Below are 26,351 nucleotides of genomic sequence, written 5' to 3' on the forward strand. Positions count from 1 at the left end.
GGAATGGGTCACAGAGCAGGTCATACGCAAATTCTTCTGTTTAGTGCTGCAAACATATCTTAGGTCAATTCTGGCATTAATTCATTGGAGAGAATTTCCAAGAGGGAAAGTAACTTCTTGTTTTCCAAGTACAAGAAGCAACAGTTTGATATGTGTTTCATGACTTACACTATCTGTTGCTGACAATGGGTAGAGTTGCGTTCCTGCAAAGTTCAATAAATATACCGAGGCATGGAAAACAAATGTTCCAATTTCTTAGTTTTGAAATACATATGTATACATATATCTTTTGGTATTACATTGGTGTGCATTGACATACTATTTAGGTTTTCATAAGCAGAATCATAGGGAAATAACTAAATACTACAAGGCCATACTCTCCCAATGTTGTTCTTGTCTCAGAAGTACAGAGTGGTCCCTGTTTAGAATCAGGCAATGGAATTGCCTCAATGTTCATTTCATTCCCTTTCTATTTTCTGTAAATTTCCCTTTTTTTTTTTTTTTGTTCACAGCTTAGTATTGGTATTTCTGTCTGAGTCCATTTAGAAAGCCCTGATATAAATTTTTGTGCCAATGATTTTTCCATTAAAAAACAAAAAGTTGTAACCCACAAATGCAAATTCTAGAAAGCTTTGGACCTACCATTGCTAAAAAAACCTCAAAACAAAAGTTTCTAATACAAGGCTGACATCATGTCCATATTTAATGTGAGTTTGGTTTTAATTTTACTTTGAGTAACACTCCCTATGAAAAGAGATCTCATTAACTCCTGAGGTACTTTTTGTTCATCCTTTCTTTCCTTGCACAGACTGGGGGCAAGGATGGGAGGAGGTAAATCAGCTCATTATCTCAAGCCAGGAAGTGAATGATTTCAATGACAGAGCCAAATATATTATTATACCTCCACCTACTCTTGTTCACCTACTTGTCAGATATGGAAGGACGTCTAGTGCTTGTCCTCATTTTTGCCCACGTTTCCCTTTTTTTGAGGAGCATCCCTAACCAAAACAGTGTTAACTTCCTGCTTTATAAATAAGGCTTGCCTTCTGCTGTCTCTGAAGCTGTGGAAAGGCAGTAGATACTGACAGTAATTTTCACTAAAATTAAGGGAAGTAGGGAATGTAAACTGCAGACAGGTTCCTATGAATATCATTTAATAGCAAAGCCTGCTAAACAAGACTTCTGCTTGAGACAATCAGAGCGCTCTGGCAAAAATAACTACTTCTCATAGTAACTGACACATCTGTTATTCTGGACATAAAAAGCATAAAAAGTCATTATAAGGTACTTGCCGGGGTACTTTTAAGGGGAGGTTGAAGATGTTGAGACTTTGCTTGGTTCCTTACAGCACTGTGTGGCTGTAGCTCTCTAACCGGCTGCAGCATCCTCAAAGGGTGTTCCCAATAGTCAGAGAACGGTGGAGTACACAAACACCTTACTCCCACTAGTTTTTCCCTAAAACACCCAAGCAACAGGTATGGAAAATAATTATATCAGCAATCCACAACCCTGAGGTTTCCTCCAAGCCAGAGTTTTTTGAAGGTTTCTTGTGTTTATGGCTTCTGAAGTTGCACCAGTCACAGTTTTACTCTTTTATGGCACTGCAGCAAAATGCTGCTAAATGCATGATCTATCCAATTTCTCAGTCAGATATCACAGAGTAACAAGAAATAAAGAGATAACAGTAGGCATAAGAGAGATTATGACACTGAAAGAATCAATTAAAGGGAAAAAATGTTGTTATAGCAATAACTCCTAGCCTTTACTTAACTTCATTTTGAGATTTTCTGTAATAGCAAGTAAAAGTTCAGCAATAAACACAAAGTTAGCTTCTCTCCTTTGACTCTTCCTGACTGTCAATGCTGACTTTCAATTCCCTGTTTCTTTTAACTCTGTGTATTTGTCATTAATACACATAAGTAGAAATTACTGCTTTAACAAAAAATAATGGTAAAAAGAATACTTTAATGTGCTGCAGGAATGGCACTTTCTTTGACTTTTTATATGGGCAAGACAGTGTATGGTCCCCAAATGTAGTTTCTTCAGTTACTAGCTTCCCTTTTGAGTATTGCTTTCCTACGCTAGCTTTCAGCTTGCTTTCAGATATAACTAGAGAATTAACTGCTCTAACACTGTTAGTCGGGGAATCTCTTGACCAGGGGGCAGAGGTGACAAAGGCTTTTTCATCTGCCATTTCTTGTTGTTTGAGAAAGAAATGAAAACAGTAGTAGGCTTAGATTGTAAGGTGTGGGCTGAAATGTAGGGTTATAAATGTTTACCTTGGAAAGCAAGTATGAGAGTAAATGTTTGCAAAATTTTGTAAAGCATATGTGCAAATTCATGACCTCTGATATTTCTAGGTCTTTACAGCCAATGCAGTTGAGAAATACGTGAGGAATAACCTTATAGCTTTTGGTCTTTCTGTTTTTTCTTTTTTAGTGGAAGGTTCATCAGTGGACAAATAGTCTGGTTTTCATTGGTATGTGATCTGGCTGCTTTCCGCTACCAGAGTGGTCCTCCACAAATCACAGGAAGAACCTAATGCAAAGAGGACCTCAAGGGATGCTATCCCCAATTTCTGTTGCCTGTGCAGGAAAGAAAAATAAAAAAGGCAGAGGGCAAAAAGGCCATGGGCCAAGAAATGGGGTAGAGATGGGGAACAATGGGGTGCTGTTTGTCTGCTCTTGGCTGTTCTCAGCCTCCTGCAACCACGTGTGGTTGGTGTGATTTACCAAATCTCACAGAGCACTCTAACGAGGGACTGCAGCCAGACCTGCAGAGGTGAATTGCAAGCTGCTTCTGCATGCTGACTCTCCCATGTTTGTCCTCCACAGATCACTCCTATCCCACTCTTTGTACCTTTGGTCTTTGACTCAGTGTTTGTTTCTTCCTCAGCTAAGCTGAAATACAAAAATAGGGCTTTCTTGATATTTCCAGGATGACTAGATTGGAAGGAAGGAACAGAATCTCGTTCTAGCCCAATCTGCACATCTGGCAAGTTTGGCTAAGCATCTGTATTTTCAGTGCATCTTCAAGCTGAACACCTGTCTTTTAAAATTTGAATCTGTCCTCTTAAAAAAAACAACAACAAAAAAACCCAAAACCTTTTCCAGCACTTGCAGGGCTGAAATCGGAGGTACAAATGGTCATTGTGTGGGAGTAGCTGCAAGTGTGCTGAGAGATACGCAAAATATTTATGATGAATCCTGAGTATCCAAGCAAATCTGCTTTTTACAGATTTGCCAAAGTTTGTGAACCTTTCAAGTAAGCCTGAGCCAAGTTTAGAGTAAATCTGAGCTGAACGCAGTTTGCCAGAAAGGAATTTATGGCTTTGGCTTTGGGTAGAAGCTGCAAGATTCAGCATGGTCTTGGCATAGCTGGCTCTGCATAAAGAGAAACTTGGCAGTTTAGACTAAGTTTCAGGTGTTACATTACTATTAGGAAAATGTATTCATAATGCTGAAAGCACAGTATTTTTATCATTATTACAGAATATACCCATAAACTGTTTATCTGTGGAATTACAACTTTACAAAAAAAATGGAAGCGCTCAGAATAACTGTATCTTAGTGCCAACCTGTAAATACATTCTTAATCTAATGATAGATATAGGAGTGATTACTTTTCTTCATTCCATTTTTTATGGTGGCTTCTGTGCGTGTATGTGTACGTGTACGTATACGTGTATGTGTACGTGTACGTGTACGTGTACGTGTACGTGTATGTGTATGTGGTGGCAGTTGGTTGGTTCAACAAGCGGTGTTATGATGTTGCCTACCAAGATGGTATGAGTTTTGCAGTCCTCAATTACATTTATTGTTGTCTTTTGATTTTGATGTGAATTTTTAAAACTTCAGCTGTAACTGACACAAATCTTTTCCTACAGAGCAAAATGGAGGGTAAATACCTCAGGAAGCAAAGTGCTGATAAGCAGTAAATGTACCCAATAGAAACTGTGATAAGAGAAATGATATGATTGATAAGAGTGATAACAGCTTCATCAAAACTGGTGCATAACGGCAAATAAACAGTCAAGCCCTTGATGATACACAGGAGGTCCAAAGTCGACTTACTAAGTGTGATCACCAGTTGGCAGGGTTGCACTCCTCAGGACATGGCTTTTACAACAGTCACTTTGAATGCCAAGAAAAAGAGTTAGATTTAAACAGAAGGTTCTGATTTACATTTCAAAGGTTAATATTTCTGGAGAGCTATGAGTGGGAGATGTTAAGCGATGGCTTAGCATATAGTATCATGTGACTAAGATGAGATTGCTGTCATGATGACACCAATAAAAGATCTTCAAGCTGTTCTTAAAGAAAAATATAGTTGAAGAAGATACAGAAAAATAAAATGTACATTAGGTCTGCTTTTTGATATCTAGTCACGCACAAAAATGCTGTGCATGCAATTTATCATAATTATCTCTGAAAACAAGGAAACTTGCAGAAGGAAATAGGGAATTATGTATGTTTTATGTGTGTTACTTGGTTAGCATTATTAATGCTAATGTGCGTATGAATATTCAGTTCCATGGCTAATTTCCTTCCAAAAATGATTAGGAAAGACAACAATATCAAGGTGGGGGTCGGTCTCTTCTGCCGAGTAACTAGCGATAGGACGAGAGGAAATGGCCTCAAGTTGCGCCAGGGGAGGTTTAGACTGGACATTAGGAAAAATTTCTTTACTGAAAGAGTGGTCAGGCCTTGGAAGAGGCTGCCCAGGGAAGTGGTGGAGTCACCATCCCTGGAGGTATTTAAAAGACGTGTAGATGAGGCGCTTAGGGACATGGTTTAGTGGGCATGGTGGTGTTGGGTTAACGGTTGGACTCGATGATCTTAGAGGTCTTTTCCAACCTTAATGATTCTATGATTCTATGAGTCTATGCACAAGCATCAGCAGAGACGCTGCCACCAGGAGGGGCAGCAGCACCCGTGGCCATCGACAGCCACCCAGGAGGGACAGCCTGACCATCGAACTGACAAGCAAAGGACTTTCTAGGACTGGTTGCCAAGAGTAAATTAGCGTACTCCAGGCAGAGAGTAAGATTAAATCTTACCCTGGTAAGATTAAAAAAACTGAAGTGAAATTAACCAAAGCATAAAACAGCATGCGGAAATTCCTCTGCAGTGACTACAGACAGCTAGTCTCAAAAGCTGATCTGAATAAAGACAACTCTTCTGTTGGCAGAGACACCTGTTTGTGTGATTTCTTGGGTTTTTTTACCACCTGGCACCAATAAATGTGCAGGTTCAAAAATAATACTGATGTTGTAGCCACGGTGATCTAAGGATGAGAATGATCCAGTTGTGGGCACAGAGGTCTTTTTGTGGTCTAACACAAGATACCGTCTTTCTTCACAAGCCTTGATTTCACTTAAAATATTCTCTTTTGAAAAAACAACTTTGAGTGATACAGTCACATGATTAGTGATACAGTTACATGATGATAGTTACCAAATAAAATTTTCCAAATTAAAATAGGAACTCAAAGAGTGCCTCTCTAGAGTGCATGGAATTTTTGTTAGTGTTGATACATACCCTGAAACAGGTTAGGAATTGTTCAAATGGAGTGTTCAAATGACTTTTCTTTACCAAAAGTCCTGCAAAGATACTTTAGTTTTATAAATAGAAATACCATTCCTCTAAAATAGATGACATTATCTGAATCCAATTCTCCTTGGAAAAACAGTTTTTGCAATTTCAGGGTAGAGTATCTCAGGCATGGATGAAAATACTTGTGCGAGAAGTATGATGTATATTAGTTGTTTGCTTGTTTTTTTTTTTAAATCTAATGCCTTGGTGTGTTTGTATTTTTTAGAGCAATAAAAGTCCTTTACCTTACAAGACCAATTTAAAATTATGGGATACGGTAGGCATCTTGGTTTTCTCTTAGTGTGTACAAAGGAGATGATGAAGAGTTTGCTGGTGGCCTCCAGTCTTAGGCCTACAGCCATTCTCATTACTATTAGCAAAGTTATCTCAATTTCCAAATTTAGGCATACTGTAGTGTCAGCACAGTGAGTTGGAACGTGCAGAATTAGAGGATAAAGAGACAGAGAGAGTACAAACGTGCAATGAAGGCTTTCTATGGATCAGTCCTCCGGGTTTGCATGTGATCTTACGAAATGTAAAATGTATTCTGTCCTTTTATTGACAGCTGTGGAAGTCTGCCCTTAATTTACTGTCCTGCAGCTGTCACTCCACAGAATAAATAAATCAAGCTGTTGTGTATGAGAATCCCCCTCACAGTCATGCATGCACAAAACCCTCCCACAAATTATAAAATGCACCAGGAAAAACCTCCCTTCTTCTATAGAGAACTTTCCACAGTCTCTGTGGGCAACTTGTTCCAGTGCTTAATTTCGCTCACATTAAAAATGTTTTCCTTATATCCAGTTGGAACGTCCCCTGTTTCACCTTAGGACCAGTATCTCTCATTCTCCTGCCATGCCCCTCCGTCTTCTCGGTAACCTCCTCTTGTGTATTGGAAAGCTCATAGCAGTTAATGGCTATTAATTCCCCTCTGGGCCTTCTTCATGCCAAAAAGCCCAGTTCCCTCAGCCTGTCCTCACAAGGCATGTGCTTGAGCCCCTGGCCATCTTGGTGGCCTTCCATTGGACTTGCTCAAGTTCTTACCCATCCAGTGCTCTACCCATCTAGATGACCATGTCCTAACTTGGGTACCAGAGTGCCGTGGGAGACCATGCTGAAAGCCTTGCAACACTCAAAGCAGATGTGATCCACCACTCTCCCCTCGCCCACTGGACCAGTCACAGAAGGCAATCAGGTTGGTCAAGTATCTGTACCAAATCCGAAAGAAGATTGGGGTGAAATATCTGGCATAATCTAGGGCAGCATCGAGGCTGTTCCCACTTCACTGGCTGAAAAGGTCCCAGTGGACCCTTTTGCATGTGAGCTTTCCTTCAGACAGTTGTAGCTATGGTTTTTCTGGATATTTTTTTCCCTGACATAACAATGCAAAAGATCAGTTCTACAGACCAGCTTGCTGAGGTGAAATAACAAAACCTTAATTGTCTTCCATCAGCATATATCAGTAAAATAACCAGCAGCCTTTATTGACAGTATCTTAGAAACATTTTTCAGGCAGCCACCACCTCTGAGAAGAACTGTATGTTGTCTGTCTGTGCTCCCACCTTCGGGACAGCCTAATTGTCTGCCCGAAGTAGTTCTCACCTTCCTCCACGGGAGATGCATTAGTAACACTTTTTCCTCTTATCTTTTACTGTGACGTTGTATTAATACTACTATCATAATGTAGCCGTGAATGACATGGGGTTAAATGTTTTGTAAGTAGCCCTGTGGGCCTAGCACACAGAAGTTATGCAGTATTACAGTTAAATCTTCCTGAGTCCTAGTTCTTTAGCTTAGTTGTTCAGTCTGCTTCCAGAGAGCCCAGGTCAACCTCTCAGGTTAGCAACCAGTCATTTCACTCTGAGATCCAGTAGCTTGTTTTGGCCTCCCTGTTCGTGCTTGTGGGCTGAGGAGAATGGCTCTGGATTTGTATGCAACAGCAGAGGATATTGGTACTAGGCTGAGGTTTTGGGTTTTGGGTTTTTGGGGTTATGTTGGGGGTTTTTAAAGAAATCTTCTTAAGAATACAAAATTAATATTTACCACATTTTTAATAGAGATGTCATTGCTTGTGTTACTGATATCCATACCCAGACCTACCTTCTTTCGATCCGTTTGGAGTGTGTTTCTTCTCTGAACGTCCTGCAGGTCTGGTAGACCTGTCAACACAACTTGACTATTCTCTCCATTTCGTACTTGGTTCAACTGGCAAGGACAATGTCTGTGTGTCTCTGAAAAAGTAAAGTGGTGCCAACTTGGCCAAAGTCGCTTATATGATAAAAACAGTGAAACATACTTTACAATGCCAACAGCCTTATTTTCATAGACTTTAAGACTATTTTTACAGTGTTAAAGGTTGAAGTGAAAAAGAACATAATGAGTGTCAAAAGTGTGTTGAAGGACAATTCAATTCTCAAACTAGTGCTTTTGAAAAAATCCACTGAGACTGTGAAAGCTGTGGTTGCACTGACACAACCCGAGCGTCTGCATCCTGCCCATGCTCTTTCAGAGTAAACAGCCCGGTGGCTGCTGGTGCTAAAATAAGCACGGATCAATACGACTTGATCCATGGCATCTTCATGTGTATGATCGTTGGAACTCGGTGCTGTTTGGACAGGACCATTTGCCTTGTTTTGATTTCCCAAAATTCAGTTGCAGTGATTTCTAATAGAGACGCGGAGTAGTGAGAATAACACCACAAACCCCTTTCGATACTTCAAACAAAACCACAGTGATGGCACGTAGCAACACACCTCTACAGAGTGTATCTTCTTGAGACTCTAGATTTGAATAGGAATATGGGTCAAAGAAGGTTCCATCCTTTTTCCAGCTAAGCAAGAAATCTTCTACCCAGCAACACAGTTCCTGTGTAAACACGTAACCTGCTTAGAAGTGTTGGGGTTTGTTAGGTATAAGCTTCTTTTTGTAAGGCATTGCTGTAATATTTTACAAGAGTGGGAGAAGTAAAACTCACAATTTTTGTTTCTGTTAGCTAACTCAGCCTGTGACTCCTCCTGTCCTTAGACAGTCAAATAACCTCCCCGAATCCATGTGCTCGTCATGGAAGGACCCAGAGGAGCTATCTCATCACCCGTCTGCATCAATACATGGGTGTTCTCTGAATTGCACGTAACTGAAGTTGATGCATCTCAGGGGTGCTGCTCCTGCTGCCCAGGACGAGGGTCTGTGTCTCTGGGTGACAGTGAGGGGCAGAAGTGGTGGCAGCAGGGAGTAGTGGCAGCAAGGATGCTTTGGGTGTCAAAATTCCTTTCTGTGGTTTATAGAATCATAGCATCATAGAATCATTAAGGTTGGAAAAGACCTCTAAGATCATCGAGTCCAACCGTCAACCCAATAGCACCATGCCCACTAAACCATGTCCCTGAGTGCCACATCTACACGTCTTTTAAATACTTCCAGGGATGGCGACTCAACCACTTCCCTGGGCAGCCTCTTCCAATGCTTGACCATTCTTTCAGTAAAGAAATAGAATCATAGAATCAGATTGTTCTGGTAGAACAATAGTTCCTCAGAAATAACACTGTCCGAAACACACAGAGAGTTCAATCAGGACACCAGGCTGAGTTAAGGAGATGACTGTGGCACTTTATTCCGTGTTTATTTGTTTTAGAAGAGTGAGTGTCCACACTTGGGGCTACACAGGAGAATGGCATAGCATGTGTCTTGCAAACCAATGCCTTATGTCCCTGCGATTCTGAAAGACAGGGCTGTGCAGCATTTTTAGCTAATAGGTTTTCTTGAGAAGTACAAAACCACTTGAAACGTGTGTGCAACTTTTGTGGCTAGGTCCTCAGAGACCGAAATGCCAGAGGCTGCTCTGAATTCAGTGTCGTCACTGTTATCTGTTCTTCTTGGGGTTTTTATCCTTTTCATATCCATTAAACAACTTAAATTAAAAGAACTCCATTTGCTGGTCCCATTATGCTTGACCTACATCAGAGTCCTTGGATTTGTTTATAGAGTGAAAGGACATTTTGGTTCCTTTTTAGTGTCTCTTAAGTGCAACATGTGTTTGCATCAGTTTTTTGGAATGTATTTACTTATATGTATCACTCAAAGAAATTTCCTTTTAGTTAACTGCTCTGGGTCCTCATGACAAAAAACAATATTCTGGAAAAGTGGGAAAATGTTTTCTCAAAATAGTTGTTTTTAACACTTTTGTTTGCTGGTTCACTGTTAAAAAAATGTACACACAGATCTGTATGGCTTTATAGCAGCTGTATGAGGGTATTTCCAGTGTTTGACCAGCTGAGACTGAAATCCCATTGAATCCCATTAACTTCTATTATGTGTCACTTTGGACCAGACTGTTTTGTCATATAGTTTTGGCATTAGAAATTATGAATCTGTGGGCCATGAAGTGCTGCTGCCTGTTTTATAGGGATGGAAATGAATATATATCTTGGATATTTGCAGTTTCCATGTATTTACAAATTTCCTTCCATTAGGAATTCCCAAATATAAGTAGATGAAACTCCTTACTATTTATAATCCCAGTTATTACTTTCATGCCTGTGGGTACCTTTCCAATAAATTGTTCTGTTTAGTACAGTTGGTTTCAGGGGTCTAGAGGACAATGTGAAATACAAAAACCAATGCAAATGTAATTGTATTGCAGCTATCGGGAAGAATCCAGAAGTCTTTTGGTTAACCCCTTCTTTAGTAAGTGTTGAACTCATTGATTTATCAATTGAAATGGATTATTGTCCCTCAATTTTAGTGCAACTTAAGAATTAGAGAAAGAGAAAGTTAGATTTCATATTCAGAAGTCCAATCACTGGATTTCTTTGCAAACAAAAGACATGGTTATAATACTTTTCTTGGCTAAGTCTAAAGGTCAAAATTAGCAAGTTTTAAAGAAGAACTGCAGAGGCATACAGCAGAGCCTTTGTAGTAATCACAAATGAAAGACAGTGCTGAGTTAGTGGATATCATAGAGAATCTAATTTATAGTTACAACTTGGTATCTGTGACGGCAGCAGTACAGTTTGCACGAGATTGAAATTGGGGCAAGAATTCAAAAAGCCAGCAGGTCAGTGAGGAAATAAAGAATTGTGGCCAGGGCCCAGCAGCCAAATCCTATTGTAAAGGCGGCCCTTAACCACATTTTCACTATTATGACAACTGTGAAACTCGAGTTGGTTTTGTTGTTGTCGGGATCTTGGCTTTGCTTTGCAACTGTGTGGGTTCAACCAAATAATCATTTTCAATAACTCTTTTGGGTTGGGTTTTTTGTGTGTGTGTATGTGTGTGTGTTCAGCTGGAGGCCTCAGGATATGAACTTGCTTTTAACTTTCAGATCTCTGACGGGCGGTGACATCATCTCTTATTTTCCTTAGAAACTGGCTGCAGCCCTTTGGGGCACGGACTGCTGGTGTAAGGGAAGGCATCTGCTACAGCATATAGGACCTTGCCGTGACTGTGTTCAAACTCTGGTCTAAGCTCCCTGCATTTCACACGCTGATGTTCTTTTTCTCTCTCTGTTTCAGGGTCTTTATGTCTTTGTGGTGTATTTTATCCTGCACAACCAACTTTGCTGTCCTGTGAAAGCAAGTTATACTGTAGACATGAATGGGCATACGACTCCAGGATCGGCTTTTTTCACACATGGCAGTGGTCTGCCGGCTGCAGGCGGAGAGATCAGCAAGTCCACTCAGAACCTCATCAGTGCTATGGAAGAGGTAACAGGGCTCTATAGTCGTTACCTTGGGTATTGAAAATCTACCTGGAGATTCAAGTGGCAGTGCTAAAGTGTAATACACAGGAATGAGATATTAATTATTATAGGTTGGCTTTTAGGAGGAGGGGGGATTATTATTTATTTAATAATAAAAATTGTTATCTTTAGCTGTGGTGATATTCTTGGAACTTACAATTCCCTGGTAACGTCCCATCTAGAGAATTCCCCCTTTTCTACTTGAGTCTTCAGTTTGATAGAGGCTGGTTGAAGTGTTGTCAAAAGTAGGTCATGAAAAATCAAAATATCTAGTTAATTCTTTCAGCTTACTATAGGTCTTAGATGAGCTTTAAGTCTTCAATTTTCCAAAGTCATGCTGTGCAAAATTTTTTGAAATTTTAATAGAGTAGAATAAAATTAGAATAAAATTGGAATAGAATGGAATGGAATGGAATGGAATGGAATGGAATGGAACGGAACAGAACAGAACAGAGTAGAATAGAATAGAATAGAATAGAAATTTTGAGGGAGATGATTTTCAGTCTCTTTGTTGCTGGAACTGGAATGCTGCTAGTATCACTTTTCACTACCTGCAGTAAACCAAGGTGACTTTTGCTGCTGTGTACGTGTGCATGTTGATAGAGCTAGTTGAAAATTTTCCAGTTAAACAGTTTTTTCTAGAAAAAACACCAATTTAATGGAATTGAAATATTTCAAACGAACATGTCAGTTCTAGTAATAATTTTTGTGGAAACCAAGCTGCTCACTGGCAGCTGTTTTGCCCATTTCTCTAGCTACTTGACTGTAGGTTTGTCTGGATTTTAAAGCTCCTCAGATGCCTCCTGGCAGACCACTAAATCTATTCAACTTCTCAGTGTCTCACTTAAGGTGGTGCCTGACTCCCCAGTTTAGTGGACAGCAGAGCTTCTCACCTCTACATGGCAAGCTTTTATGTTCCTGAGCTCCTACAGTAAACAGTAGATCAGCAATAAACCAAGACAATATATTTTGATTGGCCTAAAACATATATTTTTTAGAGTTCAATATTTTGGCTTTTCATCACATTTAAGGAGGAGATAGATTTTCAAAACTACCTCTTTTCTCATTAACTGAAATTCTGATTTTTTGTGCAGCTCCACTTTTAGCTGAAGTGGCAGGTGAACTATAGCAAAGTTGATATCGAAACTGTAGGGCTGTATACCACCACCAGAACCTTCAAAGACTGGCAAATTACTTTAAAATATTGTATTGGTAACATGGGAAGCAGTGGGTTGCCAACTGTAGATCATATAATGGAAAGTAATGATGATTAGTGGCTATATAAGGGAGAAGCTCCAGCAGAGGAAGAGGCAGTGGTAAGAGAGGAGTGAGCTGGAAACTTTCAGTTCCTTAATTTAAAGTTCACCATACCAGAGACCAATGTTCAGAAATATTTTTTCAACTTTTTGAGATAGCTAGGACAGGCATAATAAACACAAGGTTAAATGACTTGTAATCAAGTTACATATATATACATATATATGTATATTTTATTTAAAAAAAAAAAAGAAAAAGGCTACCTGGTTCACAATAGAAGTGACAGAATAGCTCGTTCCAAAATCTTTTGGTCTTGAGTTCGCCTCTGGTCGTAGTTTCCAGTTCCTATACTATGGTTTTGATGATTACTGTATTTCTGTGTCTTTTTAAACTTTGCAGGTGCCTGCAGACTGGGAGAGGGCATCCTTGCAGCCTGCTAGTCAAGCTAGCGCTGCCTTTAAGCAGAGTCCACAAAATGGCAATGTTTTCCACCCTTCTGGAGGATTTAGTACCAGCTCATTGGTGGCTGATGAGGAATCACAGGAGTTTGATGACCTAATATTTGCTTTAAAGACTGGTGAGTGACTCTTCTCCTTGTTCCTCAAAGGTTGTTATGTTGTTCTTCACCCTAAGGATGTCACCATTCCATGAGATCCAATTAATGAGATCCGTTAATATAATCTGATTGCCAGTGAAAATCTGAAGTAAAATTGTTTTGCCTTGGACTGTTATTCCATGCAAAATATTGTGCAGGCTATCTAAAATAACAGAGAAGTCTGCAAAAATACGTTTTGAGCCATGATGATAAGCAGACCTACAGAATGTAGCAGCAGATTGGAGGCTCTGACATTTTTTCACAAGAGCTTAAATGGCTAACTTGCTGCCTCTAGATGTGGGCTGTCTTACCTTCTTTTCCTTTCTTTTTCAAATTGATATATACAGTATATACAATGCCTATCTTTATGGGGTTTTTATATATATATCTATGAGAAACAGCATAACTTCATAAATATTGATTCTCCCAATAAGTGTAAGACAAAATATTTATATAAAATACATTTGGACCTGAAAAATGGTGTACACTGGAAAGATAACCTAGGTGGACTTCTGCCCAAACACAAGAGCCATCTGTGATGAGCTTACCATGCTGCTGCAGGACAGAAGCAGGGGAGGCCATTCTAGGTGTCCTGCAAAACAAAACATTTGTAATCAGATTCCCCTCGATAGCCTTAGAGTTCGGTCTTCAAAATTCCAGGCTTTGCACCCAGTTGCCTTCTCACCCACTCCACCAATGAAACTTCAGGTTATTCAAATAATTATATAAATAGATATCCAGACATGACCACAGGCGAAGAAATGAAGTGAAACCTGATTCAAAGATAGGTCAACAGGGGAATGTCTGATAAGACGACCACAAAGGCAATGGAGCACCACCTGATAAGACCTGGTAGATGCTAACCCAAGCCCACCTCCTGTAGGCACCAGGTGAAATACAAATGGGCTAGCTTGGTAGTAGGAGGTCACCTGAATGATCTTTGGGGATACCATCAAGCCTTGCAAGAGACAACAGCGCAGTATTGGTGACATTAACAGGTTAAGTGCTCTGGCACCAATAATTTCAGGAGTTTGTTCCCTTCAGTGACACCAAGGAAAACAGTCAAACTAGTTGGAAGACTGGGAGTGCTGCTAATGAAGGGGTAGTTTTATTCGGTATATTCATAATACTTTATCTCCTAAGCCAAATTCCATTGCAGAAAACTCTTCTAATTATGAAGATAATGGGATGGTTAGTAAGAAATACAAATTTTTATGAAGATTGTCACAAAATCTGTATTGTACCTATTAATTTTCCCAGACGTTTTGTAGACTACCTCTACTTTGTTAGGCAGTTAAAGATTTTGGGCAAGACTTTTGAATCTAGGTGCATGAGCTTACAGTTGCAAACCTTTTTTTAAGTACCTAAGAAGGTAGCTTTTATTTTTTTACTTCTTCCTGAATATTTTGAAGGAAATCAGATAATTCATAGATAGTTAATAAGATAAGAAGCCATTCACATCCAACACTCCCACCATTGCACACAGTGTTTACTGCTTAACCAGCTCAGTTGACATCAGTTGGACTATTTTCTGCCGTAAACTCTACACACTATGGAAGACTGAGTCTTAAATCATGAAGAACAATCTAGGCAACAGCAGTAGTTAAAACTCATGGTTAATATAATGCATCACAACTTTAGCATTTAATGATTTTTTAATAAATCTTCAAGCTCCATCCTTAGTTAATTTGTTTTCAGTCCTTCTAAAGGAAGTAAGTCTAGAACCAGCTTTTGATTATCTTGCCTAAATTTTATTATTGTCTTTTCTATTAGTATTTTATTATCATTTGTTCTTATGATCCTTTTGTATTAATGTGATTTGAAGCAGAGACCTCAGGCCACATTTGGAGAAAAAATATTTTTGTTTGCATTACTGATTCAAGTAGTACCTGATCATTTTACCCCAATGCTTATTTGTGTGCCCAAACTGTGTGCCCAGCAACATTACAGGGGAAAAAAAAGGTGATTTCTAAGCCAAACCAGTTGTCCCATCTGGTTCCAGCCCCACAAGCCAAACTGGAGAGGTGGTGTTGAGGTTAGAGTAGCTTTAACCACCAAAGCAAATGTTTATCAGCTATTGCCTTAGATACAAGCTGTAGCTCAACGCATACTTTAAACCGAAAAATGTGAGCTTTTCTGTAACTAAAAATCGTATCTGTTTTATTATTTTCATCCAGACCTGCTCTCCAGTCCAGTTCAGTGCATGGCCAAGGAGTCAAGGTGCTCCCAATGGCATGAGGGAAGCAATAAAAAGGGGAGATGAGGTGGTGGAAAGTGGGATTTCTTCTCTATTTGGCAGTACAGGGTTATGCTGTTAAAGTATTCACTGAGCTGTGGTCTGACGGGAATTTTGTGATACCGTTAAGCTAGCAGGCACTGAAGGGAGCCTGTCTCCTGGTCCCTCCTGGCAGCACATCTCTTCTTCCTCTCTTGCATCGTTGCTCGTACTCACATGAAACCGCAACAACTCAGGTTAGAGACTTCTCCTCTCCCTCTTCCTCTTCCTCTCCTTCCTCTCCCCCTCTCTCTCCCTCTCCCCTTGCCGCCCCACATCAGTCTGACGCCCTTTGAGCACCAGTCCCAGCTCCAAGGAAGCAGTGGTCATCAGCAACTGGAAGACCAGCACCTCTTCTCTAAATAGGCTGAAATGTATGGGCAGCTGAGACGCCTTTTTGCTGCCTTGCTCTTGTCTGTCATTTGCTGTAAATAGCGCTTCTCAAACCTTTTTTAGACCAGGCTTTATTTCAGCAGACGGAGAATTCCTCATCTCAAGCAGACAAGCCCCTGGGAGAGCAGGAAAAAGGTGCTTTACACCACATTAGCTGTTTTTATCACTCCTAAACTGGGAGGTGTGGCTTTTGGGTATAGAGGAAGAATAGAAATGCTTGCTCTGCTACTGCTAGAGCTTTACCTCTGATAAGCAGAAGCAGAAACCTCCATTATCTGTGGTTCCCTAAAACTGTCAATCTATAACCAAACTCAGCCTTAGCTGTGCTAAAATATTAGCTCCCACGCTGAAGGTTGGCTGAGGATCAGCACTGATTAGCAGAGGAATATGCAAAAATGTCTTTATGCCTCTTTGCACTTCATCTGTCCTTTCTGCTTATGTAGTTTGGAGCTGTCTGAAGGTTATTTTAATTTATGCTCGCTGTCTGTAGCCGCAAGGTTTAATCTGGCAGCCAGGATCAGCGAGAATGAGGGTATAATCACAGCAAAGCTAAAATCTCATTCCTGTCCTCCTGCCCCACCCTTGCACTGCAGCTGGCCGCTCTCAGCAGCAGAAATGAAGGATGACTGATGCAGGTTAAAAAAATCAAACAAACCCTCGCAGCACAACTTTATTCTTTAGCTTGCAACGGTTTAGTAATTTGCAGTTTGCAGTGCAGCACCACAAATAGATGCGCTGGCACACTTGGCCTTATTGCTAAAGAAATGTGTCATAGAACTATGCACTCAGCCCTTGGTTCCGTAATCATTAATGCTGGGCCTAATTACAGATTAACCTGGAATACGGACTAGGTCAGATGAAGGCATACGACTGCATTTCTAGAAAATTAGGTGGACAACAGTGTACTGTTCTCAGCCAGCTTTTATGCTACCTTTATGCAAGCTTTGCATCACATGGTCAGAATTTTTTGTTTGGTGTGAGTAATCCAAAAACTGGACTTCTTATATCATAAAGCCCTGGCCTCTGAATGCCTTATCACTTGGTTCGTCCTTTCCATCAAATATGTTCATGTGCATACAGAAATATATAGTTAGGATTCACTATGGTCACTATATCACCTCATCTCTTATACTGTGGGAATCTTTTGGAAGGCCAGCCAGCTCCAAAGCAGTTTATGTGAAGGAAATTATAGAACAATTATGGTAGCAAAAAATAATTTAGGGACATGTCCTGCCTATTGATATGTGCTAAAACTTTTTTTTTTTTTTAATGTTTATGAATATGGCTTAAATTATTTATTTTATTATATTTCATTTATGGCTTTTATAATGAATCAAAAGCTTAGCTTCTACTGAGTAGGGCAATTATTTACTAATTAGTTTTTGTTCATTGCACTAATTAAATTTAAAAGTGCTGTCATTTTGGACTAGATCTCATTTTTCCTCTGATTTCTTGTGCAAGGTTTATACTGATAGACAATTTAATAAGACCGTTGCCTTCCAGATTGTCACAGAGTCTTATGTTACTGTCACTGAGGGTAAAGCCCAATATAGCAGAATTCCCTAAGGACTTCTACTCTGGTTAAGGCTGGGGAGTTAAAAAGGGAGCCAATCGAATAAAAGTAGACAGAATCTGTCCCAAAGCAGCAAGCTGACCATCAGCTTTGCTCTAAAGCATAAATACCATAAGTCTACGATAGCGTTACTGATCTCTGAGCTTCCATCCATATTCCCATCTCCTACAAATGCTTTTGTCCTCCCCTTTCTGTGATGCACAAAACTGAACCAATTCATTCCTTTGGGTGAGATGGGAATGCAAAACACAGCAAAGCCTTTGAGAGAGGCCCAAACCCCTCCAGAGCTGACTGGTGACCCGCCCCTGTAGGAAGTTGTTTGCAAAGACATTTATAGGTTAGAGCTGAGAATACCAGCCTTGCACGTGGTACTTTCCAAATATATGTCGGACAGTATCGGTGGAGGATATTGCTACATCCACATCTCAAGGTATTTTTGCTCTTAATAGAGGCATATGTGATAAATCCTAAATAAATATTCTACACGGAGAATACCTGGAAAAATCTACTGTGTAAGTTAAAAACCCCACACAAATGCAGCTATTACAATAACAATGCTATATAAACCAACTTATAATTTTCAATCTAATACAGCTAGGGTTCCGAAGTCAGCATTTTTTAAACCTTGGTGTTACCACTGTAAGTGCCTGGTTTAAGAATTAAGCATCTCATGTTGGGCATCCTGAACGAGAGGAAACATTTGAAATTTCAAATTCTGAAAGGTGTTCAGTGCAACATCCCGGAGACTGTCTGTCACAGATGAATTGTAGAGGGTGGCAAGGTGCCGTATTCATGCCCTGACGTATCAACCTACGTCGCTTCTGTTTTGAAGGGCTCACTTCACAGAAAAAAAAGGAAGGAAGGGTAGCCAGTTTGCCTATTCATTCAACTTCTCATTTGTGATTGCTCACAGATATGCTACCTGTTGGCTGTTGAATGTGACTGCATCCAGGAGGCATTTTTAGTCCAATCTGAACTTTATTCACAGAAGTCTGGATGTCTGTTGGTGTTTCTGTAAAGTCAAAACCCTGAAAGAAGAATTAAAGTTGGTTCGTGTAGCTTATTCATTTCTATCTAATACGTCTTGCACATACAATATAAATCATGATTGATTCAGAAAGCAAGATGGAAGTGCTTACGAGATAAAAGGTCTCCCCAGAGATAGGAGTACAGTAATTACAATTCCGTCTCCCTTAAAATGTTTTAGTGAAAGTTTGAGACATATCTGAGCAAGCAGATGATAACATCTGGTGTTCAAGGGCACGTAGGAATGCACTGATGAAATCCTTCACCCAGTAGATGTCACTGGAGGGATCTCTCTGGGTTTGCAAAGCGAGCTGTGACTTTCCAGTTTCCAGCTAGTCCTTTGATGCAAAAAAAAAAGGAAGAAAGGCCTCATTTTCCTGTGTCTTTTTCTTAAAATAGTTTCTTCACAAATTGGGGAAAGGTAATAGTCCCCCCTACCATGCATCTCTAGCATCTCTAGGGGAGTACATGCTTTTGGGGATCCGACTGAGTTTAAATTCTGCTCTACTCTGAGAACAAGCCGGACCTCTGAACTCTGTGAAACTCCATCGTGTAAACAGTCGTACCCTTCCCAGTCTGCCGACTGTTTGGTGAGCTGGTATCCTGGTTACATTTCAGCTCTCATTCCTAAAAAGGATCAGCTCTCACATAGTTTGTCTTTGCATCAGCAGCAGAGCAAGGCCCTTGTAAGCCCAAAGCAGCCTACTTCAGTCTCTGGTTCACCATGTTCCTGATAAGAGCCTCTGTAACAAAAAAAGTCTCCTCTTACTTTGCACAAAGCATGTACAAAGTATGCACGTATGTGACATTTAAGAATATACATAGTGTAATACCGTATTAGGCCGGTATCCGATCTTTTTATAGCGACCAGCGTGACATTCTTTAAGAAACCCCATACTGAATAATTGCAGGATAGCCACCAGTAAGACAAATATCTTTCCAACCCCAACAGTCAGTGTTCACCTTAAAATCTGAACGTGGGATTATCATATTTATATAATACGATTTTAAATGTTTTCAAGAATGAATTTTTTACCTTTTTGAAATTTGTACCCTCTTCAGCCTAAATAAATGTTTTGAGTCAATTCCAATGTTAATGTTGGTACATAAGAAGTATTGTTTTGTTTCTCCATTCAAAGTATTTTATTTACTTCAAGGTTATTACCTTGTTCTTCCGTCCCCAAATGGTAAATACAGCAGTCTGATTTATCTTCTCTATTACACTCATGTTTCCTTTCTAAAACAAACAGTTTTAGAGAAGATAAGAAAAAAACCAAATAACTTACTTATGCAATTGCTGTTTTTCCCAGGACTTTCAAGCAGCTTTTAGTTATTAGGACCATGATTCAATGAAAAGGTTAAATATGCATGTAAATTTAAATCTGTAAGTACGGCTTAATCATCTTCAGTACACTTATAAACAAGTATTTTAATGATTCAGAGCCTAATCTTCTTGTCTTTATTATTGTGTCTCTGTACGTTGATGGATTTTTACTCTTGTCATACTCTGACAGTGATTGCTGGTCTCTCAAGAGCTTGGGTCATACAGACCCAAGACCAGGACTCATCTAGTAGATGTCAATGAATGCATGTTCAATCCGGGACCCAAACACCAAAACCAGGTGTAAGAAGGATCGCGGTGCAGAAATACCCACTTTTCACCTGGGTGCAGTAGGGCTGGGTTCACGCAGCGCTGCACCAGGACTTCTTCCAGACCTCTGCAGGAAAGCCTGCCTCATCCTGCAGGTTCTTCTGCTCAGGTTCTCTGAACCAAGCTCCAACTTCAAGATTGCAGCCTGACTTCCCACAGCAAAGGAGCATCCCACCGTTGCCCCCTTTTCTGTACTTCTTTTCTACTTGGGGGTGGTGGAAGGAAGGGTGCTATGGAGAAACTTTGTAAAGGGGAACAATAGGGGGCATAGAAAATGATGAAGTAACTTCAAAAAAGTAAATGACCCTTATCTTGTCTTTTGCCAAGCCAAAGCCTGGAATGTCAGCTGAGGCAGAAATAAGAGATGCAGTGTACAGCTGATAGAAACTCCTGAAAATGTTTTTTAGCATGAAAATGCAAATCACTGCCTCTCCCAGCATACCCTGTTCAGGACTTTTTGAGCCAAATGTCATTGCTTTGCAACTCCCTTGAACTGCGTGTAGTTACAGATCTACTTCTGCCCAAAATGAATAGCTTCCCTAGTTGTTCGTAAGTGACATCGCTGTAAGACCATGCCTGAAATTAGTCTGTCTTGAAATCACCATGCCTAATTACCCTGATGTGCAGTTCTCGACAAATTTAAAGCCTAGACACCCTAAACCCTAACAAGAGCCATGTATTTTTTAGGTTTTGGTCTCCAACTCAAAGAAAGGAGCTGAAAATGCACTGAAGTTTATATTTACAACTGATATTCCGTGAAGAAGTGGTCTGAAAAAATACACATTTCATAAAAACTAGTGCAGGATTATGTATCTTCACACTAATCAATTCAAACCTCCCCCCAGAAAAAAACCCAAACCCCCAAAAAACAACAAGGAAGCAACAAGCTAGCAGAACTCCTGTGACAAAAAGATGGAGAAGGTGGCCTCCTGAGGTCTCTTCCAGGCATGTTTTGGAAGTTTCCATGGGCCAAAGTCTAGTATTCTCTCACAGTAGAAGAAAAACACAATACAGCAGCTTGTGCCAAATGTGGGTTTAAAGAATATTTAGTCAGCGTCTTTTCTCATGTTGAAATTACAATCCTATTAAAACAGCTGGAATTATAGTTTAACAGGGAAATTGTATCATTAAAAATCAATTCTTCATGAAGAAGTCCTTGGAAATACTAGACTGTAACAGCCAGACCATGAACCCAGCCTAAGCCAGGCCTTGATTTATGCTCTTGTGATTTCAAGGCAACCTCTGAATAGCTATTGTGCCATTTACTGAGACAAATAAAGCAGCTGACAGTGGAATTATGAAAAAGCGTATCTGGATGGTACAAAACTGCGTCAGATAATGTTATAATCTGTGGATTCAGAATTATTCAGATTAGTAATAGGAAACTTCCCATATCAGTGTTGGGTAGGGAGGCATTTCAATAATCAGAATAAAGCAGAGCAGGACACGATATCACCATTTCTGTGTCGGGATTTCCTTCTCACCGATTCTTTTTTTGTTTGGTTGGTTTGCTGTTTCAGGTGCAGGTCTCAGCGTCAGCGATAATGAATCTTGCCATGGCAGCCAGGACGGCGGCAGCATGGCTAACTCCCAGATCGTAGAGCTTAGAAGAATACCCATAGCAGACACTCACCTCTAACTCCACGGCTTGCTTGGTTTTTTGTTGTTTTTTTTTTTTAATTCAAGCCTCAGTATTTTTATATTTGTACTTCCTTTTGCACTAAAACACTGTATGAAACTGTGTAGTAGAATGCTGTGAGCTTTACTGAACGTTTAACAAGGAATGTTTGCTTGAAGTTTTGTATATCAGAAAATAAACTGTAAAATTTTTACAGTGGCTGAGCATCAATAGATACCATGGCAATCGGCCTAGATTTGTATCTTGTAGCTAGATGACATATTTCACAAGCTGTAGCTTTTTTAATTAACCTGTATGTGTAACACTGATTAATAAAAGCAATAGAGTCCGTTTAATACAAACAAGTCTGTTATTTCTGCTTGCTGCTTATAGAGCTGGAAGATGATGCAGACACCCTGTTGAACAGGAAAGCTTTTTAATTACACAGTTGTTCTAAGTTTCCTAAGCTGTACTCTTTTCACTGGTTTTTGAGTACCCAAATCTGTGAACTTTACAATTCAAATAAAGACGGAGTCTTGAGCTAGAAAGCTTGAAATTTAAATTGTGACATGATAAAATGTGCAATGATCTGAAACAAACAGAGGGAAGGGGAGATGAAGGACAAGAGTGAAACCTCTGGCAGCGGCATGCTGTCGACTGCGTTACCTTGCTGGTTTCATAATATTAACTCTCTCACTCTTCTCACAGTCAGAAATAAGGGGGAATTCCAGAGAGTTGAATTTTCTGTTAATCTCTGTGGGTGCTACACCGATATCCCTGTTCTGATTGAAGGGTTCAAGTATTGCATTACAAACAGAGTTAGATCAGTAATCTGGGGTCATAAATGAGCAAGAAAAGTTCCTCCCCCGGAAAAAGAAAATACAGAGGAAGTATCTGAGAACTGAGAGGGGAGGCAGGCTGATCTTGTAGGAATCATTAACTCTGCTTCTGCACAGACACTCTGGAAGAAAAACACATTAAAGCAGGAGACCAAGGGAATTTTCCTCTGAACATTTCTGAGCATAATATAGAGATACAGAGAATGCAAGGCTTTCATACCTTCTTCAGGAACTTGCCTAAAGGCTTAATGCTGGGCAAGCTCTGAGCAACAACCTCTCCCTTTAAAAGGACACTTTTCTTATGGAAATCTGTCCATGAATTTTGCTATGGTGATATACAAATTTTAGTGTATCTAATTACTTATTGAGCTGAAAAAACAAACAAACCCCACTTCTGTGTCCCAGTTCTGTAATAGCTGGTAGGAGTGCACAGCTCACAGTCATCACTCATATCTGAAGCAGACATAATCTTTAAGGTCTAATGCAAAAGCATTCACAGACACATGAAAGTATTTCTAGTCAGCAAAGCCCTTAACAAGTGCTTTTTAAGTACACATTTGAATTGATGGGAAATGAGAGTATGTCTATATTTAATTAGTACATGTTCTGCTGCACTGAGACTTAAATTTCTGACTCCCAGGAATCTTGTTGACTCTTTATGCTGGTCACGCTACGGAGCAAACAGGGCCAAGTCTTTGTGGTCAATGGCAAAACTTACTGGGGGGGTGATGGTGGGGGGAAATGAGCCTTGCTTCACCAAGGGGAATATACGGAAGCGCAGGGCAGTCAGGGAGACCCATGCCCTGTGCAGAAGGGGCAGCCTTTAAAATTGGTGCAGTGCATCTGAAGCATAGTGGGCAACTTTATACAGGAGTGAACCATCTGAGCATATTTTATAATGCACTTTCCTGCGTATACCAGCACCTGCTGAAAAGGGACTCTCTGGGCACTTGAATGAACTGCAAGTATCATCGAAATAAGTCTCTCAGTCTGGAGTTAAAATTAGTTTTTGACACTTTGCAATATAGTACTTTTTTATTTTCTACACGGGAAACCTGGCTCTTGAAGACGTTTCAAATTTTATTTCATTCTTCCTGAATCGACTGAGAGGAGCATTGTCCGTTGCTCTACCCATCTACCCACTAAAGCCCCACCGTGAAGCCCGGCCCTGCAGAATGATTGCAACACTTGCTCAGTGGTGAGAGAGTCAGGGCTGTAACAGATGTTTCATTACTCACAGTGCATGCTACTACATGCTGTGAGAAAGCTTATAAAAGAAGGATGTTTGTTTGATTTTGACTCACCACCATAAATGTTAATACTTTGTGTCACTTCAACTTGTTGCACAACTGGCCTGGTTAGGGATTTACTGTAAATGCATCAGCATTTTCAGAGCAGATCAGCGGGATGATGTCCGCTGCCAGCCGCTGTTGAATTTTAAGTCTCTAGGTGGTGCTCACATGGTTTAAGATCATGAGACGGATTTTGTTATTGTTCTAGAACCCTTTTTTTTTTAAAAAAAAAAAGAAAGTATTCTGTCTGTAGGAAATTCATCATGGGTCTCTCTCAGCTCCTTTTTGCTGTTCCGTGAGCAGGCGGAGGTTGCGACGGGAGCCGGGCAGCTCTGACTCAGATGCGCCCGGCAGCCGCGCCTGGGCAGGAGGAGTACCTTTACCGTTGGCTTGACTTAACCCAACCAGGCTGAATGCCTCCTGTGGTTCCCTCATCTCAGGCGCTATTTAAAATTTGATAGAGAGTGTCAACATCTCTCTGTTTCTGTGAGACGAATGAATCCGCAGCTAGATAGCTTTCGAACCAAGCGTCGCCACAGGGCTTGCTGTGCTAAGGTGACTAACTCATTCAACCCTTTGCTTTGTTCCTGCATAGTGAAGAACACCAGGACACTTGCTGCCTTTGCTTTTTTCCCTATAAAAGGAGCCATCATTTCTCCACGAGAGGCCATTCTCTGTGTTTTGAGGGGTAGAAGGAGCTGTGGTTAAAATGGATGTAACATTTCGTAGTGCGCAGTGTGAAGGAGACCCCGTTTCCAGACAAGCTTCACCTAAAGCTACTTAAATATGTATGTAGATGAGATGAATGAATGGATGTGGTTCAGGAGTTTATCACCGCTCATATGCCAACATAAGTAAATTCACTTTTTTAAAAGATGTCTGAATATATTTCACGTTCAAGTGATGAAAAATGCTAAGTTCAACAGACATCTTTTAGGTGATGTTTTAGAGAAAGCCACTGTAGAGGATTCTGATTTCCCTTTCTTGGTACATATCCAAAATAAGTCAATTCAAGTGCCAGGGACTTGAACAGAAATACTCAGATTTTTTTTTCTTTAGAACCTAGTTGAGAGCACCAATATATCCATGTTCTGTCGCTACCGTGCAAGTGCTTAGTACTCCAATATCCTACATCCAAAGTCATCATCCTGCCGAGAACTGCACAGTGAGAGCTTTGATCTGCAGAGCATTAAATTGTATTGAGAGCTTTACAGCAATAAAGTGCCTATGTGCTCAACATAAAATTATGTTAAATTGACGGATCACGCAGAGGTTTGACTAGAAAATTGCTTAAGTTCAGGCGTATCCTGCCTTCAGATACCTTTCACTATCGCTCAGCCTATACTGTGGACCTCGAGCTACTATTGTAGATTCTGCTTCACCAGCACTGGTGTAAAGCAGTAAGAAATCAGAATGTGTGCCCGGTTTGCTGGCAGCAGAATTTGCTCCTGTGTTACTTCTACTGGCAGTAACATGTAGTGAAAATAGCACATGCAGGTTTGGCCTCATCTGCTCAATTCAATATGTTATTCTGTTGATTTCCACAGAAAAAAAAAAATCAAAAGAATTTCCATTTTTCATTTCATGGTTCAAAATCATCTTCCATGCAATAAATGCATTGACATAATTACAATGTAATACTCTTGTGTGCAATAAATACATGGAAATAATTGCCATGTAATACTCCAGCATTATGAATATTAAATATCAGTAGTCAGTAATAATGCACTGAAACTGAGAAGACAGTTGTGTAAACTGGCCTAAATGTTAGCCCAAAACCCCTAAGAATGGTTTTGTTTGGTTGGTTCGGTTTTAACCAAGTCAAAGTTGTCTTCATGCTAGAGATAGCATTTTCACAAATACACAAGGTTTGGAGAAAATTATAAATACCTTATTTTCTTTGTAACTGCATTTCAACTTTTTTTGCTTTCTGTGCAAACCCAAAGATTAATGTGGCGTCTCTTTGGTCCTGCCGTCCTGCTCGGCGTCCGCAGGAAGGTGAATGCTTTGCTCTTCCTGGAGCTCGTGGTTTTACTCACAGGATTCTTTTGCCAATGGCTCGTACTACAGAATGCCAGGAGGACTCTCCTGGGTATCCAGAAAAAAGAAATGTATTCTGGGAACTGTGAGCAGAGAGCTTGAGAGCACAGATTTAATAACCCTGATGCCACTCCCTGGCTAAAACGTACAGCTTGGAGATGGCCCCAGGAACGTCTGATAACAATGGCTGGTGTCAAAAGTGCCAGGAAGGGTTTTTACTGAAGCTGTCAGGATTTTCCCCAACTCAGCAGGTAGGCTTTGGAGGCGGTGCGGTCACCCCTGTGCTGTAGTACCGCTGATCTGAGCACACAGTGGTTTTATCCAGAGATGCTCTAATTTCCAAAAGCTGTCATCTTCAGTGTGGCTCTATTCTTCATGCAGAGCAAATAGCAGCATCTGGGCCATCTTTTGATGATTCAAAGTATGTGTGAAACACAACCGTGTACACACAGAAAATAATT

At 40.2% G+C, this 26,351-nt stretch overlaps 1 protein-coding gene across 1 annotated transcript in view; it reads left to right on the plus strand.

Moving 5' to 3' along the window:
- Positions 1 to 22,069, plus strand: part of LOC104076154 (G-protein coupled receptor 98-like) — a gene marked incomplete at its 5' end in the record, with an annotated part of 56,510 nt that extends 34,441 nt beyond the window's left edge. The window contains 3 exons of the mRNA XM_009576918.1: positions 11,105 to 11,296; positions 12,988 to 13,165; positions 21,622 to 22,069. Coding sequence (XP_009575213.1) covers positions 11,105 to 11,296; positions 12,988 to 13,165; positions 21,622 to 21,740 — 489 coding nt within the window. The remainder of the gene's footprint in view (positions 1 to 11,104; positions 11,297 to 12,987; positions 13,166 to 21,621) is intronic.
- Between the last annotated feature and the right edge of the window lie 4,282 nt (positions 22,070 to 26,351).

This window comes from Fulmarus glacialis, unplaced genomic scaffold (assembly GCF_000690835.1).
Source record: "Fulmarus glacialis isolate BGI_N327 unplaced genomic scaffold, ASM69083v1 scaffold44, whole genome shotgun sequence".
NCBI classification, from domain to species: domain Eukaryota; kingdom Metazoa; phylum Chordata; class Aves; order Procellariiformes; family Procellariidae; genus Fulmarus; species Fulmarus glacialis.